Raw genomic sequence first — 19,257 nt, forward strand, 5'->3', positions numbered from 1 at the left:
TGTGTGGGGGCCAGAAAAGGGGGCGCTATGCTATGGGGGGGCCCAAGTCAAAAGTCTGCTATGGTGCCCAGTCTTTGCTAGTTGAACCCCTGTTCAGAGACATCCAGAGCTTTTTTTCCCTATCAGATGCCATATTGTGGAGGTATTTCACATAAATGCTACATGACCTCACAAAAAACCTGTATGCTGGCAAACTCAGTACGCCTATATCAGTCTTTCTCAAAGTGGGCGATGATGCCCCTTGTGGAAGCTGGAGACCTCTGGGGAAGGGGGGGGGGCGCAGTAAAGGGCCCAGAGAAAGTTGGGGGGTGTTGCAGCGGTTTAGAGGGGAAATGGCTGATTTGTGTTTTTCTAATATTTTAAACTAAAATCAAAATCTACCTACTACACTACATCGATTATTTCTTTCTTTTTCCTGCCCTATTTGATTGGATTTGTTTGAACATGGATTTAGTGCTTTGTCAACACTGCTAACTAAAAAGAGAAATTGTTTGCATGTTACCAAACGCGGTTACCTACGGCTGTTTTTGAGTAAATCCAAGTCTGATATTAAGAAATTTGTTTAAAAATCATCAGATTCTCCCTTCACATTAGATTAGTATTAATATTTAAATGTTTGTTTTAATTTGAATAAAAGTTTTTCTAAATCTTATTTATGAAGTTACGTTTTATTGCTCTCATTAGAACAGTCTCATTTAAAATGTAAGTTTGAACTCAGAATCAGGATAAGACTTGTATGGCCGCTATATTTACATTAATGTAATGATTGCGATTGTGATTTTTAAGATGCGTTAAAGTTATACATTTTAGGGGGCACTAGAAAATAATTGATTCTCAAAGTGGGCGGTAGAAGAAATAAGTTTGAGAACCTCTGGCCTATATACACTCCTCATGAGGATGGTATAACTGAATGCCAATATTTTCTTCAATAAAGTAACCAATCTACAGAGCCAGCCCTGCAACTCATCAGGTTCGTACTCCATCACAAAAATATATACCTACAGTGTATGGCAAGCGCTATGGGTAGCAAAATATCACCGCAGTATACTAACCTGTTCATGGTGATACTAGAGAAGTTTTTATCAACTTGTATAACTAAATCTTTAGCATAGTTCAGGTACATTGATGATCTGCTAATAATGTAGACAGGCTCAGAAAAGGAACCACTATATTTCTATGAAAACTTCAATAAGTTCTATCTCACCATCAGACTTACTCTCAATTACTCTAAATCTCAACTACATTTCCTGGACACATCCATATACATCAATAACAAGACTATATAAACTACAATCTACCATAAACCTACAGGCCGGCCAGGATATCTGAGATGGAACAGCTTTCATCCACAACACATTAAAAAAATGCATCTACAGCCAAACTGTGCAGTACATTCAGATCTGTTCAGACAGTGAAGACAAGAAACAACACCTGCTAACATTGAGGAATATGCTCTTAGAACAAGGATAAAATCCACAGGTTGTAGATGAGCAGATCCACAGATCTACGAGAATTCAAAGGAGCAGTCTCTTAGAGTACAAACAGAAAGAGGATGGCAATAAGGTACCCCTAGTGGTTACATATGACCCTCAAATGGACATTTTGGGCAAAAGTGTTCCTAACCATGAAACAATATTTCATAGGGACAATATATTAAATTAAGTATTCCCAAATTTACCTCTCCTTGCATAGAAAAGAACAAAAGGAACAAAGGAGAAAAAGCATGAATAAAGTATAGGATGTAGACCCATGGAGTTTAAGGCTGTATTGACTGTGGGCAAAAAATTAGCAGTAAGGACTAGTTCACACAGGGTCTTTTGGCAGCGGATTTTGACGTGGAATCCGTCTCAAAATCCTCTGCCAAAAATGGCTCCCATTGACTTTAATGGGCGCTGCTCACTTCTTTTTTCCACTAGCTAGTAGTGGAAAAAAGAAGCAAGCTGCCCTATCTTGCCCCGGATTCCGCGGCGCAAGGCTCAGCTCATTCATTTGGGCCTAATCTGGAGCGGAATGCCACGATGGGATGCCAGCGCACACGCGGAACTCCTTGTAAACTAGCCCCAAATATTAAGATCACAGGGGTAAATTTATCAAGAGATTTGTATCTGATTTCTAGTGTTGCAAGTTTTGATGTACACATTTTTGTGCAAAAATTTATAACGTTTTCTATTTTATCCCTCATTTGCCACAACTAGGGATGGTTTAGAGGGAGGGGCGCACCAGTGGACTAACAGATTTGCTATAACTCATGGTAGAAAATATCATAAACTGTTATATATATACAGTCCTATGAAAAAGTTTGGGCACCCCTATTAATCTTAATCATTTTTAGTTCTAAATATTTTGGTATTTGCAACAGCCATTTCAGTTTGATATATCTAATAACTGATGGACACAGTAATATTTCAGGATTGAAATGAGGTTTATTGTACTAACAGAAAATGCGCAATATGCATTAAACCAAAATTTGACCGGTGAAAAGTATGGGCACCTCAACAGAAAAGTGACATTAATATTTAGTACATCCTCCTTTTGCAAAGATAACAGCCTCTAGTCGCTTCCTGTAGCTTTTAATCAGTTCCTGGATAAAGGTATTTTGGACAAACAATTCAAGTTCAGTTAAGTTAGATGGTCGCCGAGCATGGACAGCCCGCTTCAATCATCCCACAGATGTTCAATGATATTCAGGTCTGGGGACTGGGATGGCCATTCCAGAACATTGTAATTGTTCCTCTGCATGAATGCCTGAGGATTTGGAGCGGTGTATTGGATCATTGTCTTGCTGAAATATCCATCCCCGGCGTAACTTCAACTTCGTCACTGATTCTTGAACATTATTCTCAAGAATCTGCTGATACTGAGTGGAATCCATGCGACCCTCAACTTTAACAAGATTCCCGATGCATGCATTGGCCACACAGCCCCAAAGCATGATGGAACCTCCACCAAATTTTACAGTGGGTAGCATGTGTTTTTCTTGGAATGCTGTTTCTTTTTGGACGCCATGCATAACGCCTTTTTTTATAACCAAACAACTCAATTTTTGTTTCCAAAATGAAGCTGCCTTGTCCAAATGTGCTTTTTCATACCTCAGGCAACTCTATTTGTGGCGTACGTTCAGAAACGGCTTCTTTCTCATCACTCTCCCATACAGCTTCTATTTGTGCAAAGTGCGCTGTATAGTTGACCGATGCACAGTGACACCATCTGCAGCAAGATGATGCTGCAGCTCTTTGGAGGTGGTCTGTGGATTGTCCTTGACTGTTCTCACCATTCTTCTTCTCTGCCTTTCTGATATTTTTCTTGGCCTGCCACTTCTGGGCTTAACAAGAACTGTCCCTGTGGTCTTCCATTTCCTTACTATGTTCCTCACAGTGGAAACTGACAGGTTAAATCTCTGAGACAGCTTTTTGTATCCTTCCCCTGAACAACTATGTTGAACAATCTTTGTTTTCAGATCATTTGAGAGTTGTTTTGAGTAGCCCATGATGCCACTCTTCAGAGGAGATTCAAATAGTAGAACAACTTGCAATGGGCCACCTTAAATACCTTTTCTCATGATTGGATACATCTGGCTATGAAGTTCAAAGCTCACTGAGGTTACAAAACCAATTTTGTGCTTCAGTAAGTCAGTAAAAAGTAGTTAGGAGTATTCAAATCAATAAAATGATAAGGGTGCTCATACTTTTGCACCGGTCAAATTTTGGTTTAATGCATATTGCGCATTTTCTGTTAGTACAATAAACCTCATTTCAATCCTGAAATATTACTGTTTCCATCAGTTATTAGATATATCAAACTGAAATGGCTGTTGCAAACACCAAAATATTTAGAACTAAAAATGATTAAGATTAATAGGGGTGCCCAAACTTTTTCATAGGACTGTAACTATGATACCAAATCCATAGATATTAGGTTTCGGCACACGGGCAGTTCAAAGTGCACCATATATATTTAGAGGTGTGTGCAAAGAAAACATTGAAAAACATTGGAAAACAAGGATTGGTTGGTTATCAGTGTCAGATCAGTGTGGGTCCAAAACCAAGCACCCCTACCAATCAGCTGTTTGAAGAGATAAACTCCATGGATAAAAGCTGCAGCCACATCATTGGACTGCAGCCCAAACTTAACATCACAACTTAAGAGAAAGTTTTGCTTACTGAAGCACCGTGGCCTCTTCAAACTGATCAGTGTAGGTGTCAGACATCTGCTAATCTGGACATAAATAGCAAACTCATAGTGTTTAGTTCACAATTCAATGAGAAAAATACATGTACAGGGCTATGTAAGTGTATAATATGTTATAGAACAAACTTTATTTTCCTTTTCATACAAACATTCTGCTACAAGTTGTAATGTTTGTATTTATGTCTATGGCCAGTTGAATCTGAATGTCTCTTTATAATATATATCTTCAATATCTATCGATTCCAGTCCAATCTATGTTTCTCAACTCCCTTAATTTTCACTAGTCTTCAATGGATGGAGCATGCCAAAATAAAAATGTTACATGTAGAGTGAAGAAAGTGTTAAACTATGATAGTGTACACACTGTACAGTCTTAATAAGACCTGTAAAACAGTAAGGTAGGTGTTGTGAAGTCATGTGCTTCTCTGATCAGACAATGACTAATGCATTGTACAGCAGGAAGTCAATGACGTCATGTCAAACTATGCATACGGATGTACTGTCAGTTGCTCCTGTAGCTCAATGTATCATGAAAGGGAATGTTTCAGGCACTATGTACAGACATAGTGTACAACACAGTATAGCAAGAGGGAATCTGGTGCAGAGCCCTTAGAAACTCTATGATGGAAGCAGCATCATTCTACTCAGCATTCAGAACGCATAGCTATTGCCATCAATATGTGACTTCCATTATTACTATCATTATTCTTGACTCTTTAAAAGGAGCCCACAGCTCAACCGTTCAGAAAATGGCCACCCAAAACTCATGTTTTATGTAATCAGTCAATCTGACAGCCATTATACTTCAATATTGAAGATAATTACCTCTCATGGTGAATTTTGACGATAATTGCATTGACTTCTTGACCCAATGTGACTAATGTCACGTGTAACTTCCAGAAAGCGGACTTCATATACAGAATTTCTTATTCTTCATCTGAGATAGCTGTCTATCATATTTAACAGGTCTGTTATGTAGCATAAAAGTGTATCAGTTATGTATGAACTGTATACTGAAAAAGTGGGGCAGATTATTAAACTGTCTAAAAGGAAAACTATCTTAGTTGCCCATAGCATCCAAACTGCTAGTCATGCCTCTGCTGTAGACAACTTAGCCTTCGTTCACATCAGTGTTTGTATTCCGTCCAGGGGAGTCTGCATGCCCCCCCCCCCCCCCCCCCGAATGGAATACCAAACGCAAGTGCAAAATGCTGTGCTATAAAAGCGCACAGACCCCATAGACTACAGTATAATGGTGTCCCTGTGCTTACCGCCAGATCTCTGAGGGGATCATGCGGACAGGAAAGATTGGGAACTACTTTGCTGTCCGCACGATTTATGGCAACCACACAGACCCCATTATAGTCTATGAGGTCCATGCGTTTTTACAGCACAGCGCTTGCTATTGCGTTTGTATTCCGGGCTCTCCCCGGACGGAATACAAAGCAGATGTGAACCAACCCTAAGACAGTCCTGCTTTGAGACTAGAAAAACACAGCAAGAACATCAATGTTTTGTATTAAATTTTTGCTGCATTTTTTGCTGCATTTTTTCCCCCCCATGATAAAGCTTGTGAAAAAGCTTGTGATTCTGCAGCTAAAGTTAACAGTCTGCATTTTTTCACATTTTTCCACAGTATGTGGTTGATATTAACCAAAATTACATTCATTTTACTTGTATTGTAGAGCTCAGTGTTTTCTGTTGCGTTTCCAGTGCCAAAAACACTGTGTTTCAACAAAATGGGACATTAGTCTTAGGCTCCATTCACACGGAGTAACGCCAGGCGTTTTTTGTGTGCTTTTTGCACATAGCGCCGCGTTAACGCCGCGTAGTGCCGCGTATACGCCGCGTTAACGCTGGGCAACGCCACCGCTAAATAGCGCGGCGTTAATGCGGCGCTACGCAACATTAACGCGGCGCTATGTGCAAAAAGCACACAAAAAACGCCTGGCGTTACTCCGTGTGAATACAGCCTTATATAGTTTTAATAGTTCTGTCTCATGTTTTCAAGCATAAAATACACTCCACACTATAAAGTTTGAACACACATGTAAAGTACAACACAAATAAACATCACAAAGCTCCTGAAGACACCAAAAACTGTTTTCAGCAGAGGAGGCATACTCCTTTCTAGACTTCCTGACATTGATTCAACCAGCAAAGGAGAAGAGGAAGATGCTCCATTACTCTATTCTTCCTCCTCCCTCTCCTCTTCATCTTCCAATAATGAGGGTCCCCCATGGAGGTGCCCCAGAACAATAGCTGCAGCAACTCCTGAAATTCATGAACAGATGTCCTCCCTTCCCCAAAAAAGATTTCAAGAATTCAAGAATTTAATTTGAGACAGAAGGCTTCACTGAAATTAACCTTTACAAAGTTTTTTTCTCTGAGGATTTCGCAAATTTCAAGATGACCAATTTATACCAATTTATATGCCCAACAATTTATTGACCAATATGCCAGCTACATATGCTAGTCCCCTGAGGTGGACCCCCATAAATGCTGTAGAGATGGTTTTGTGTTGTAAATGGGCATAGTGAGGACATGAAAAAATTTGATAGTATTGGAGTACAGATGTTTTGTATAACACAAATTATTCATCGTAATCACTGGGGTCACACATCTCTGGCAACGGGGCACAAACCTGCAAAACTGACAATGTGCTGAATTCAGCAAACGGTCAACTTTGCAGTGTTATGTAACATGACACATGTCAGAGGACATAAACGGTTGTTATATCTATTATTGCTGCAATTTTATCTGCATATTTCCACAAAGGTTGAAAGACACAGGGGGCCGACTGAGAAACCTGCCAGTGAGTCACAGCAAATAATACTTGTTTTTAGGTGGGTATTGCAGTGGCAACTTGCTATGCATTGTGTGGCCTGTCGCTGAAAACATGTCACGAATATGAGTTTGGCTTTCGCTCAAAAACTGCAATAAAAAAAATCAGTTTTTCTGCAATGTGGGGCCTTAGCCATAATAAGGAAATATAAACTGCAGAGAAAAACAGAAAAAAATGTTTTTTGATGTGTTTTTTTCCCATAGTGTTTCTTACCTGTGTTTTACTAGGTGGGGACTTAGCCTAAAATAAGTTATCCATCTGCACCTACTAGGCATACATTCATCATAGAGGGGATTAACCGTTAACTGAAGGAGATCTTGGAGAAACTCAAAGCTCTACCGAAATGGCTATACTGACAATTCTGATCCCCATCTGCCTGTATCCATATATTTACTGCATTAATAAGTTCCTATTATACCTGAACATATTACTGCCCCTAAATGGTAACTGTTCACGTCCATGTGGGGGAAGGGACCCAGCTATAGATGTTGCAAAGTAGAGACTGTAGATACAGTACAGTCTCCGCCTATTTCAGGTGGAGTACAATTCCACGTCTACTTGCACACACTTGGGAAAGAGACAATATTCCTACAAAACCTGTAAATCAAGCCTATAAATTAGATTCCAGCCTTCTAATCTCTGTATCCTCACATTACATGATCCCTTTAGTTTCCTTGGTGATTCTCAGTTCTAAAGTTGCATTTCTGATTTTCTAGTAAAACTTTGGTGAATGTTCAAGTTCCCATGTGAACTATTTATTTCTCAGCAAAACAGACTCTGAAACATCTAAAAGGCAATTGTTACCCAGGTGTCTAGGAAACCACACTTTTATGTGTGTTTGCTTTGTTTCGTAGGATAAATAGTATCAGATCTACCTTATTGCTTTCTTTCTTCTCTAGAAATCTGTTTTCCAAACAGCTTGGTGGAATGGCTGCCCTTCAGAATCTCATATGTGTTCATAGCTGTGAGGCCTTCATGTTCAATATTGATCATTACCAAAAGCGACTATACTGCCCATAAAAACTATAGCACTGAGGGGCCCCAAAGCTCAGTGGTTAGCACTGCAGCCTTGTAATGCTGGGTCCTGGTGTTCAAATCCTGCCATGGGCAAAAAAAAACATCTGCAAGGAGTTTGTATGTTCTCCCCATGGATTTCCATCCCATATTCCAAAGATATACTGATAGGAAAAAAAATGTACATTGTGAGCTCTATGTGGGGTTCACAATCTACATTTAAAAAAAAAAACTATAGCACTGAATCTTTTATTTCTTCTGAGCTGGCTAGAAGATGAAAATATCTAAGTCATTGTCCATGTGAGCATATGTTACTAAGATCTCCATCAAAAACACGAGGGAACCCAAAAGCATGGCACAAAAATACGCTAATCTCCAGGCTATGCGTCGAAGGGACATGAACCTTAGGAAGACACATTCATTCTAGCAATCATAGGAGGTTCCAGAATCCAGACATGCATAGGTATCATATTTTGAGCAAAAAAAAAAAAAAGGAGTAAAACTTCTACATACTCTTTAGATGACTTGCCAATATATTGTGTTAAAACTGTAAATCCCAATAAAAGATCAGGGGGTAACTTGAGGGGGTGCAGAGGATATGGTGGCACCAGGACCCTGGAAGCTTAGGGTCCCATTAGGTGTCTCTAAAATAATGTGAGAAGACTACTACAAACAATACATTATATCTGAGGGTCCTGGTACAAAGTTTGCAAGTACTTCATATAACACCTCTGTACAAGATATAGGGACTTTAAACATGCACATGGCCAAATCTAAAGATAAGCTGCATATATATATATATATATATATATATATATATATATATATATATATATATATATATACACCATTGCACATGGCACAGCTGTAAATTCAGTTGTATGGATGAACACAACATGCTTGAGCAAATTTGCCTTTAACACAAAATAGCAGGTATAGGGTTAAACCAGTCGGGCTAGTTTCTAATGATGCCGGTGTTAAAGTCACAGTAGGATTTCCAAACTGATTGTTATCTATTTCCCATGCATGAATAACAGCAGTACAGGATACCCAAGACTAGCTTTATTTCCATCTGTATTACTTGCACACTTGGACATTGTCAGGTAAGCCATGTGTTATGCTATTATGTAGGGCTCGTGTGGTACTATCACAAAAAGTGGGGCAAACTAATTAAACCTTTATCACTATAGTCATTAATATGTATCCATAAACAAGCACCTTGTAAGGCTGAGTTCAGACAGAGTTTTTTGGTCCGGAATTTGAGGTAGAAAAACCGGTAGCTGCGACTGGTAACCGGTAGCAGTGCATCCAGTTGCGGCACTCCTTTCCGCATTAGGCCCAAATGAATGGGCCTGGTCGTGAGGGAGTGTCTTCAGGCAGACGTCCAAGGCTGAACCGGCCGTGGCATTTGCCTGAAGAATGAGCATGTTGCTTCTTTTTTCCGGGAGTCGGAACAGACCACTCGCGGAAAAAAGAAATGACCGGCTCCCATTGATTTAAATGGTAGCAGTTTTTTTGGTCAGGATTTTGAGGCGGATTCTGCCTCAAAATCCTGACCAAAAAACTCAATGGGAACTCAGCCTAAGGGTAATTTCAGATGGGATTTTTTGGATCAGAATCTGAGGCGGAGGCTGCCTCAGGTTCCGATCCAAAAACTGGGTAGCCGCGACTGAAAGGCGATGCACTGCACCTGCATCCAGCCACGCACTCTGCTCCGGATTAGGACCGATGAATGGGCCTAGTCCGGAGGAGGGAGTGTCTTCAGGCCGAATCACGAGGTGACTTGGCCTGAAGAATGAGCACCTCACTTCCCAGAATAAAGACCTGTTGGGTCCCATTGATTTCAATGGTAGCCGTCTTTTTAGTCAGGATTTTGAGGTGGATACAGCCTCAAAATGCTGACTAAAAATCTCAGTGTGAACTTACCCTTACACCAAACTAGATCCTGACCCTTGAGGAGCACATAAAGAAGGAATGCTAATAACACCTGGTTGTAGCAGAATGGAGATGGCTGCAAGAAAAACAAGAGCGCTCTTTTTCACCCGGCGTCATTGCCATTGCTCATAGCGCATATTCATACTGATTCCAATACTTTTACCTATCACACAGCGGACCCTGTATGGAAACAGATGGAGTTCATGCTGATTCTTACCGCTTTACATGGAGATATCTCTCTTATGTCTATTGCTTCAAACATCAATAGTCTGAAGAAGGTATTGTTATACCGAAAAACGTTTAACTCTACTTCTATCATCACTGCTTGAATAAAAATATATGAAATTTTCCAGCACTCCAAGTGTGACGTTCTTTCTTCCATGTGTTGAGATTCTTGGCACTCAACAGTGCAATGCAGGTTACTGGCCAGGTGAGTGGTCATAGATGTGGGTCATAAGGTTTACTATACAGTATCCCCTAAGGGAGACAATGCCTTTTCAGGTGACCTTCCAGTTTGTAGATGATCTGGTTTGCCTTATATCTCAGTCAATGTCACCAGGTTTCATAGAAAAACACATATTAATGTATAGGGAGTTACCTTCAAAAAGGTGGTGATAGAGCTTTTCAGATCTAAGAGAAAATATTTGCATATTCCTATCACAGACTTCCTAGTAGAGCATGCAAGGTTAGAATATATGGCCTGTAAAAGTGACATCCCCTTAAGGAGGCATAGTACCCCTTTAGCCACATAATATTCAATGTAACACATTTTTGGATACTCACATTGGTCTGTGGCTTCATATCATAAGGAAAGTTTTCAAATGTATATTTGTCAGATCTTCTCTGTCTCATTTTAAAAAGTCTCGCTCCTCGGTTGTTGAGAAGAGACAGTTCTTCCAGCATTATTTCTCTGGGCACACTTATCTTTTTTCCAAGGTTAATATCACTTGACTCTGTAACAGCAAAAACATACAATTATTGTTCCATAGGTAATGTACGGACTATTCAACTGATAAATAGAACTGGGTTGGTGGCTGATTCAGCTAGATTATTAGCATAGGGGAAAAGGCCATGTGCGGGCCGCGGGGCATGTGTCTGAGACCCCTGATCTATAATCTATACAGATATAGCAGCCACCAAATGACTGTTCATATTGCATTAACTCAAAAAAATGACAGTAAATAGTAATAAATGCATGATATTGGTCCCCTGGGATGCACACCATTAACTTAGGTCGAATTTATTTAAAGTTTTTTATTTCTTAAAGGGGTATTCCCAACTCGCCTGCTCACCAACTTGCAGGCTGTTCACTTTCTGGTTTTCTCTGTAAATTGTTGGGTGGGGTTTCACTTCCTATCTCACAGACAAAGCCAGCTCTGCTATCTCACTTCATAGCAGTACATGTTTGCAGTTAGTAATGAGGGATGGTTGTAAATAAATTAGCACAGTATCACTGGAAGATGCACAATATGAAGCTGATGTAGCAGAGGTGGATTTGATAGGCGATGCATATGAACAAAAATAGCAACTAACTAAAATTAACTTTTATTAATAACTAGAGATGAGCGAACACTAAAATGTTCGAGGTTTGAAATCCGATTCGAACAGCCGCTCACTGTTCGACTGTTTGAACGGGTTTCGAACCCCATTATAGTCTATGGGGGGACTTACCAAGTCCATGAGTGAAGGTCGGGCTGGATTCTTCTCCCTGCGCAGCGTCCTGCGTCCTATGCCGGCCTTGAATGCGGGCATGCGCAGTCGGCTCTGCCCAGGCCCGATGCCTAAGCATTCCGGATGCAGCAGAGCTGAGTGTGCAGCAAGGTTCAGTGCATTTCTGATGCTGCAGAGTTGAGTGTGCAGCAGGGTTCAGCGCATCTCTAATGCAGCAGAGCTGAGTGTGCAGCAGGGCTCACATCTCTGGTGTAGCCGAGCTGAGCGCACGGCCAGCACTGCTACATCTCGGGATAGGAATGCATCGACCAGCGTTGATTGGCCGAATGACATACAGAGTACAGCATTCGGCCAATCGACACTGGTTCTGCTGGAGGAGGCGAAGTCTAAGATCGATCCACAGCAGTCTCCAATTTGGTCCGATATTAGACTCCGCGTCCTCACAGACGAGCCTCTGGCAGAAACAGCGTTGTTTGGCCGAATGCTGTACTCTGTATGGCATTCGGCCAATCAACGCTGGTCAATGCATTCCTATGGTAAAAAGTCAGCTCCCGCATATCACAAGCTGACAGGGATCCCGACATAATACAGTGACTTGAGCATGTTGAATGGCCACAGACATGCTTCCCCTGCTGTCCCAGTTGCATTCCAGGGTGTTGGCATCATTTCCTAGGGTGCCATAGTGTACTTGGTGACCCTCCTGAGTCGAATAGTGGTTTCCCCCTAAAAGAGTATTTATTCCCCATAGACTATAATGTGGTTCAATGTTCGATTGAACAGTCAAGTATTAAGCGGTTACTCGAATCGAACTTTGAACATTTCACTGTTCGCTCATCTCTAATAATAATGTGATATTGTATAATATAATATATCTTGTATAGTTTGCTATTGTATAATTTGTCATGACACATTTCACAGATCTGCCTGTCAAAATCAGATTTTTCTAAAATCACAATCAATATCCTGAAAACAAGAAGCCTATACATGCCATCACTACCAGAACGTTTAGTGCATGCCAGACATGTGGTCAAGGTAATATCGTCATCATGTCCACATCAAGCATGATCACACACATTCTCATTGGCATGCTGCCCAGCAAAGCAGTCAACATACTTGTTTTTTCCTAGTGGTTTATGATTTGAAATTAGAAAATTATTTCACAGAAATGTGGGGTTGGATGGGCTGACCTGTGGTCTGTAATAATATTTATTTCCGTGTAACAACCTACACTCAGTCTAGCAAAATATACTGTTTGGGAGATTGTAGACTTCCTTCTGATCCAATGTCTGCTCTTAGATATTAACCTGACCAAGCCCAGCAAAACTCTCCAACGTGTGCTTCTGAGACCAGTATTAGCAATAACAGTGTAAAATCTACTTAATGCTAAGGCCCCATGTAATGAGCTACAGCCAAAAATCTCTGTGGAAAAGACCATGGCAGAAACGCATCACGTTTTTTTTCCGCAGGTTAATACACATATAGTCTGCAGAGTTTTCCCTCGCAGACTTTCTGCTTCTATTAAACCTACACGGAACTACCTATACGTAAAACAACAGAGTTTCTGTACACATAATTGACTGCTGCGATTTAAAAAACATTTTTTGAAAACGCTACTGCATATGCGGACACTCTGGCTGTATTGCTCAGGCGTGGGCAGCTAGCAGACATCAAGAAAAGGAGGTGCTGCCTGCTCAGAAGAAGTGACATCTCGTGCCCAGAAGGTCCGGATTGGAAGACAGGTAAGTATGATGGGTTGTGTTAGTTCTGTTTCCGGAACATTATCGGAAAATGTGCCTGGGGCGATTTACCTTAGATTAGAAGTATCAATTTATCCCGGACAACCACTTTAAGCTAAGGCCATATACAGCAAAATTGCAACGTTTTTGGCTTTTGCAGAACTGCAGCAGAAAAATAATGCATTTTACAATCCCACTAAAGTGAATGAAATGTAATGTTATCTAAAAATGCTGCGGATAACACTATATATTAAAAAACGGGCATTTTTTTTTAAAGCACCTTAAAGGGGATGTCCAGGCGGTATTACAGATTTTGGTGAAGTTTTTGACCCAAAGACAGGATTGGATTCAGCAGTAAGTAGAATAGGTCTCTCCTGTATAGTTTCTATTCCTTTTGAATTCACTCCTGGTTTTGGCTCAAAAACTGCAGAAAAATCCCCACCAAAAAAGCAATACAACGCGTATCTATAGCCTTATGCTAGGTTCACTCTAGCGCTGACTCTTTGCTGTTCTGGTGTGTCATAGGACCATAACAATAGAGAGGTGGACAAAACATTAATAGGGAGCCTGCACACGGAGTTTACGCTCACTCATTCTGAACGTAAAACTCGTTCAGAGTGAACGGTGTAAAAAACAGATCCCATGACTTCAATGGGTGCCGGCATACGCGCGTATTACATTGAAAGCAATAGGTAAAAAAGTCTCCCATTGATTTCAATGGAGAGCGCGCGTATGCCAGCACCCATTCAAGTCAATGGGATCTGTTTTTTATGCCACTCATTCTGAACGAGTTTTACATTCAGAATGAGTGAGCATAAAGTCCTTGTGAAGGCTCCCAAACAATGTTTATATGCAGAGCCATTGACTATAATTGGGGTCTGTTGGGTGTCTGTCTTGAAAACTAAATCCAGCAGGACTTTTTCCCCCATCAATTTTCGGTGGTCACTGTGACAGAATCACCAAAAGAGACTCTGGCTCAGATGTGAACATTTTGTTTGTTTTTTTATTACTTTTACAAAATAAAACCCCATTTTTCATTTTATTAATTTTTTTAATTTCTTTATAAGATCCCTGCCATGGTAGTACATGTTCGAGAAACTTATGAAGCCATGAATTTAAATTGCCTGCAGACCCTCCAAACTTTTTGTAGAGGCACAGATCTGGCAAAAGAACAAAAACTGCTGCAGTGCTCCCAAAGAACACTATGTGAATGAAGTTGGGCATGTGAACAGATATCCCAAAGACATTAAAGTAGGTGCAATGTACAAAGAGAAGAGACTTTATTATACTATAATAACATAAAGGCTGAGACCCCACGTTGTGGAAATGCAGCCTTTTTTTTTGCATTTTTTTAAGCCAAAGCCAAGAGTGGCTACAAAAGGAATTATAATATATATATATATATGAAGTTCAACCCACTTTTGGCTTTGGCTCCAAAAACTAAAGCAAAATCTTCAACAAATAAGCTGTGTTTTTGCAACGTGGGGCCTCAGTCATAGAGTATTTAGGAAAAATCACCTGGCAACAACCCAAGTCTTACACAAAACAACAAGAAAATATATATCATTTATATATTAACTGTCACAATTAAATACAGAATTACCATACAGTGGCTTGCAAAAGTATACATACCCCTTGAACTTTTTCATATTTTGTCACCTTACAACTACAAACTTACATGTATTTTTTTTTAGAGATTTTAAGTGATAGACCAACACAAATAATTGTGAAGTGGAAGGAAAGTGATACTTGGTTTTCAAAATAAAAATCTGAACAGTGTGAATCAAGGTTCACAAGGGGCATGATCCCACCCATACAGTAGGCAGAGTTTGCCGTTCTCTCCAAGCTTGGATCCCACATGCTGGCAAGTATGGGCTTAATACTTTCTGAAGGCAGTGATTACGATCTGTAGGGAAAAAGTAGATTTAACCCTACTATGGCAGCTGTGTGTTTTGCACATTCTTATATCTGTCACTTCTTTCTTTTAAGGACATGGCTGTCATATTTCCATATGGCTCAGTGTAATACATCTAAAAAAACATGCTGGGAAAGATTAAGGCTTTTCCATCTGTGTGATATGCCGGGATATGCAGAATATCAGTAAATGTGGAGGTCTTCTGAGGTCTCAGAAATTAAATTTCTTATTTATTGAACGCATTTACATTTCAAGTGTAGGAATATCTGGTCATTAATTTAGTTAACTAGGTTTGTAACATTTGACCCCCCTGGCACATGTACAGTATGGATGAAGTCCAATGTAGACACAAGTTGATCTCTAGGCATGGTGAGAAACTATAACTCTCCATTCCTGTAATTATTTACCTACCACAGGAAGACGGCAATTGTGAACTGCCAACCACTGACATTTCCTAACATCATCAAGTGTCCAAGTTTCTTTCAACTGTGGTTAGGAACAAATACGGATATGACATGCAATATTATAGTACAGTATTATACTAAATGTTGAATAGAAAACTGATCTTCAAATAATATTAAGAGGTTAGCCTCTTTCCAGGTATTGACACTAAAATATGTTAAATTTTCAAATTTCAATCACAAATCTTCATATTTTAAATATGTTAAACATACACAAACTACAGTAATACAAGGCAAAACAGAAATTTGCAAACAGGGTACTATGATTGCATTTCAAAAGTGAGAATACATTGTTTATGTTAGATATGTACCTATGGAGTTACATCTCATATGCACTGCCAAATATCTGTGAAAGATTCAGATTTATACATCACATCTTTCCTCTGCCTTCTTTGCATGATTAACAATATTAAAGGGGTTGTCCAGGCAAAACTTTTAGGGCTAGTTAACACGGGGACAGAGGCAGCTGATTATGGCGCAGAATCCACGTCATAATCCGCCCCCTCATAATGGTGGTCTATGGAGACCACAAAGCAGCGAAGAAGTGAGCTGCCCTTTCTTCAGGCGGATTTGCTCATTGAGCTGAAAAGACCCCAGACTATAATAACAGTTCATGGGTAATGTACCTCAAAAATTTTGGATTCTTCTGAACTCCAAATTTTTGTAATATTTGCAACAAACACAGTTGGGTCCTTTCTGGAACATTATACTATATGGAGGCTGCTATGAAACATTATACAGTGTGCAAGGGCCACTATGTGACATAATACTATGTGGAGGGGCTACTATGGGACATAATACTGTGTGGAGAGGCTACTATGGGACATAATACTGTGTGGAGGGGCCGCCATGGGACATAATACTGTGTAGAGGGGCCGCCATGGGACATAATACTGCGTGGAGGGACTGCCATGGGACATAATACTGTGTGGAGGGGCTACTATGGGACATAATACTGTGTGGAGGGGCTGCCATGGGACATAATATTGTGTAGAGGGGCTGCCATGGGACATAATACTGTGTGGAGGGACTGCCATGGGACATAATACTGTGTGGAGGGACCGCCATGGGACATAATACTTTGTGGAGGGGCCACTGTGGGACATTATACTGTGTGGAGGGGCTACTATGGGATGTTACACTGTATGGAGGCTGCTATGGAACATTATACCATATGCAGGGGTCACTATGGGACATAACACTGTGTGGAGGGGCCATTTTGGGACATTATATTTTATGGAGACCACTATAAAACATTATATTGTGTGCAGGGGCTGCTATGGGACATTATACTGTGTGCAGGGGCCATTATGTGATATTATACTATCTGGAGGCCATTTTCAGACAAAATAGTGTGGGTAAATTGGGCGTTGTACTGTGTGAGGACCTAGAAAGGGGGCACTATGCTCTGAGGGGGGCCCCAAGTCAAAAGTTTGCTATGGGGCACAATCTTTGCTAGTTATACCCCTGTTGTATATCTCCATGCTCAACCACATCTCATCTTGTATCCAGGCTAGATGTGGTGCATCAGTTTTCTCCAATAAACCTTCACTCTAATATTGTCATCATTTACCTATATCATCATTACATTCACACATATAAAGTTTAATTAGATTCCAACAATTCTTGATGTTTTTTTTTTTTTTTTTGTCAGTGAGTGTGTATGCTGTAATATCATCATGATCAGTGGCGTAACTAGGAATGGCGGGGCCCCGTGGCGAACTTTTGACATGGGGCCCCCCCGACACCGAAGATCTCGACCGAGTCCCTCCTACGCATTCCTGCGCGCTCTATTATGTCCCATAGTGGCCCCTGCACACAGTATTATGTCCCTTAGTGGCCCCTGCACACAGTATTATGTCCCTTAGTGGCCCCTGCACACAGTATTATACCCAATAGTGGCCCCTGCACACAGTATTATGTCCCATAGTGGCCCCTGCACACAGTATTATACCCCATAGTGGCCCCTGCACACAGTATTATCCCCCATAGTGGTCCCTGCACACAGTATTATCCCCCATAGTGGTCCCTGCACACAGTATTATCCCCCATAGTGGTCCCTGCACACAGTATTATCCCCCATAGTGGCCCCTGCACACAGTATTATGTCCCATAGTGGCCCCTGCACACAGTATTATGTCCCTTAGAGGCCCCTGCACACAGTATTATACCCAATAGTGGCCCCCTGCACACAGTATTATGTCCCTTAGTGGCCCCTACAGGACTAAATACTGTCACCGCTGACCGCTATACCAGGACAAATTGTGGATAAAAAAAATCTGGTCCTGTGCATTACAATTTAGTAACTCCATGTGCCTCATATTAATAGAAGTTAACCCCATCATCTCCCTCACATTAACCCCTGTCTGCCTCACCATAAGAGTTACTGATATGTGAGAGACATGGAGGTAATAATAAAGTATCTTCATTACTATTACCCCCATATGTCTCACATATCAGTAACTCTTATGGTGAGGCAAACAGGGGTTAATGTGAGGGAGATGATGGGGTTAACTGCTATTACTATGAGGCACATGGAGTTACTAAAACACAAGTAATCCCCCCAAATGCCTGATAGTAATAAGTAACCCCAGTACGTACCTGTGTAGCTTCAGTTTCATTTTCCTAGAGCAGCTTCTTCCTCTTCTCTTCTGTGCTGGACGGCAGGGATAAGCCCCGCCTCCTCCTCTCATTGGTGGGCAGAGGACAGCAGAGAAAGGGAGGGGGGAGAGAGGGGGAACGTCCTGCAGCGCTGACAGGAGCCAGACCTGCAGCTCCTGTGTCTCAGCCGTTGCTGCAGCTTCGGGGCCCCCTGTTGGTGGAAAGTATTCTACCAACAGGGGCCCTGATCATTATACTCGGGGGTCCGAAAAGACCTCCGAGCATATTGATAGCAGCAGTAGCAGCTGTCACCGGGCCGCTAATGTCCCGGGCCCTGTGGCAGCTGCTACCGCTGCTATGGTGGTAGTTACGCCACTGATCATGATCATATGTATTATCTGAAAGGTGAAAGTTAAGGGCATGATACACACAAACATAACATTATTCTTCGCTATTTAGAGTCCACTGCCTTACAGCTCTACAGCAGTGGTCTACAATCTGTGGCTCTCCAATAGTTACTATAACCGGCTGTAAGTAATGACTGGGGATAGATAGTTTAATTCTACATCTGTGTTGTACAAGAAAATTAATCAGCTTTCCAAGCTTCTATATTTTAAAGCATAGCCAAATAAAGCAAGAGAATTAATATAATCTAAGTAATCCAGAGAGTTTCAGAAGTAATTTGCTTTACGTACAGCGTGGTTAAAGTCAAGCATGTGAACCTGCTGTAAAATAATTGAATACAATCAAGAATGAAATGGGTTTCTATGAATGTACTCATGTATTGCCTTTAGGAATCCATTGTTATATAGCTGACTTTGCTGCTGCCTCTGTTCTGTTCCATTGTAACATAAATCCAGATAAACACAACAGTTTTTTTTTATGGGCAGT

General features: G+C 40.8%; 1 protein-coding gene across 1 annotated transcript in view; it reads right to left on the reverse strand.

Annotated features, from left to right (window-relative positions):
• MYOZ2 (myozenin 2) overlaps positions 1-19,257 on the reverse strand; it is a 74,183-nt gene that overhangs the window by 25,729 nt on the left and 29,197 nt on the right. Inside the window, exon 3 of the mRNA XM_075286288.1 lies at positions 10,766-10,935. Within this exon, the coding sequence (XP_075142389.1) occupies positions 10,766-10,935 (170 nt within the window). The remainder of the gene's footprint in view (positions 1-10,765; positions 10,936-19,257) is intronic.

Source organism: Leptodactylus fuscus, chromosome 1 (genome assembly GCF_031893055.1).
Source record: "Leptodactylus fuscus isolate aLepFus1 chromosome 1, aLepFus1.hap2, whole genome shotgun sequence".
Taxonomy (NCBI): Eukaryota; Metazoa; Chordata; class Amphibia; order Anura; family Leptodactylidae; genus Leptodactylus; species Leptodactylus fuscus.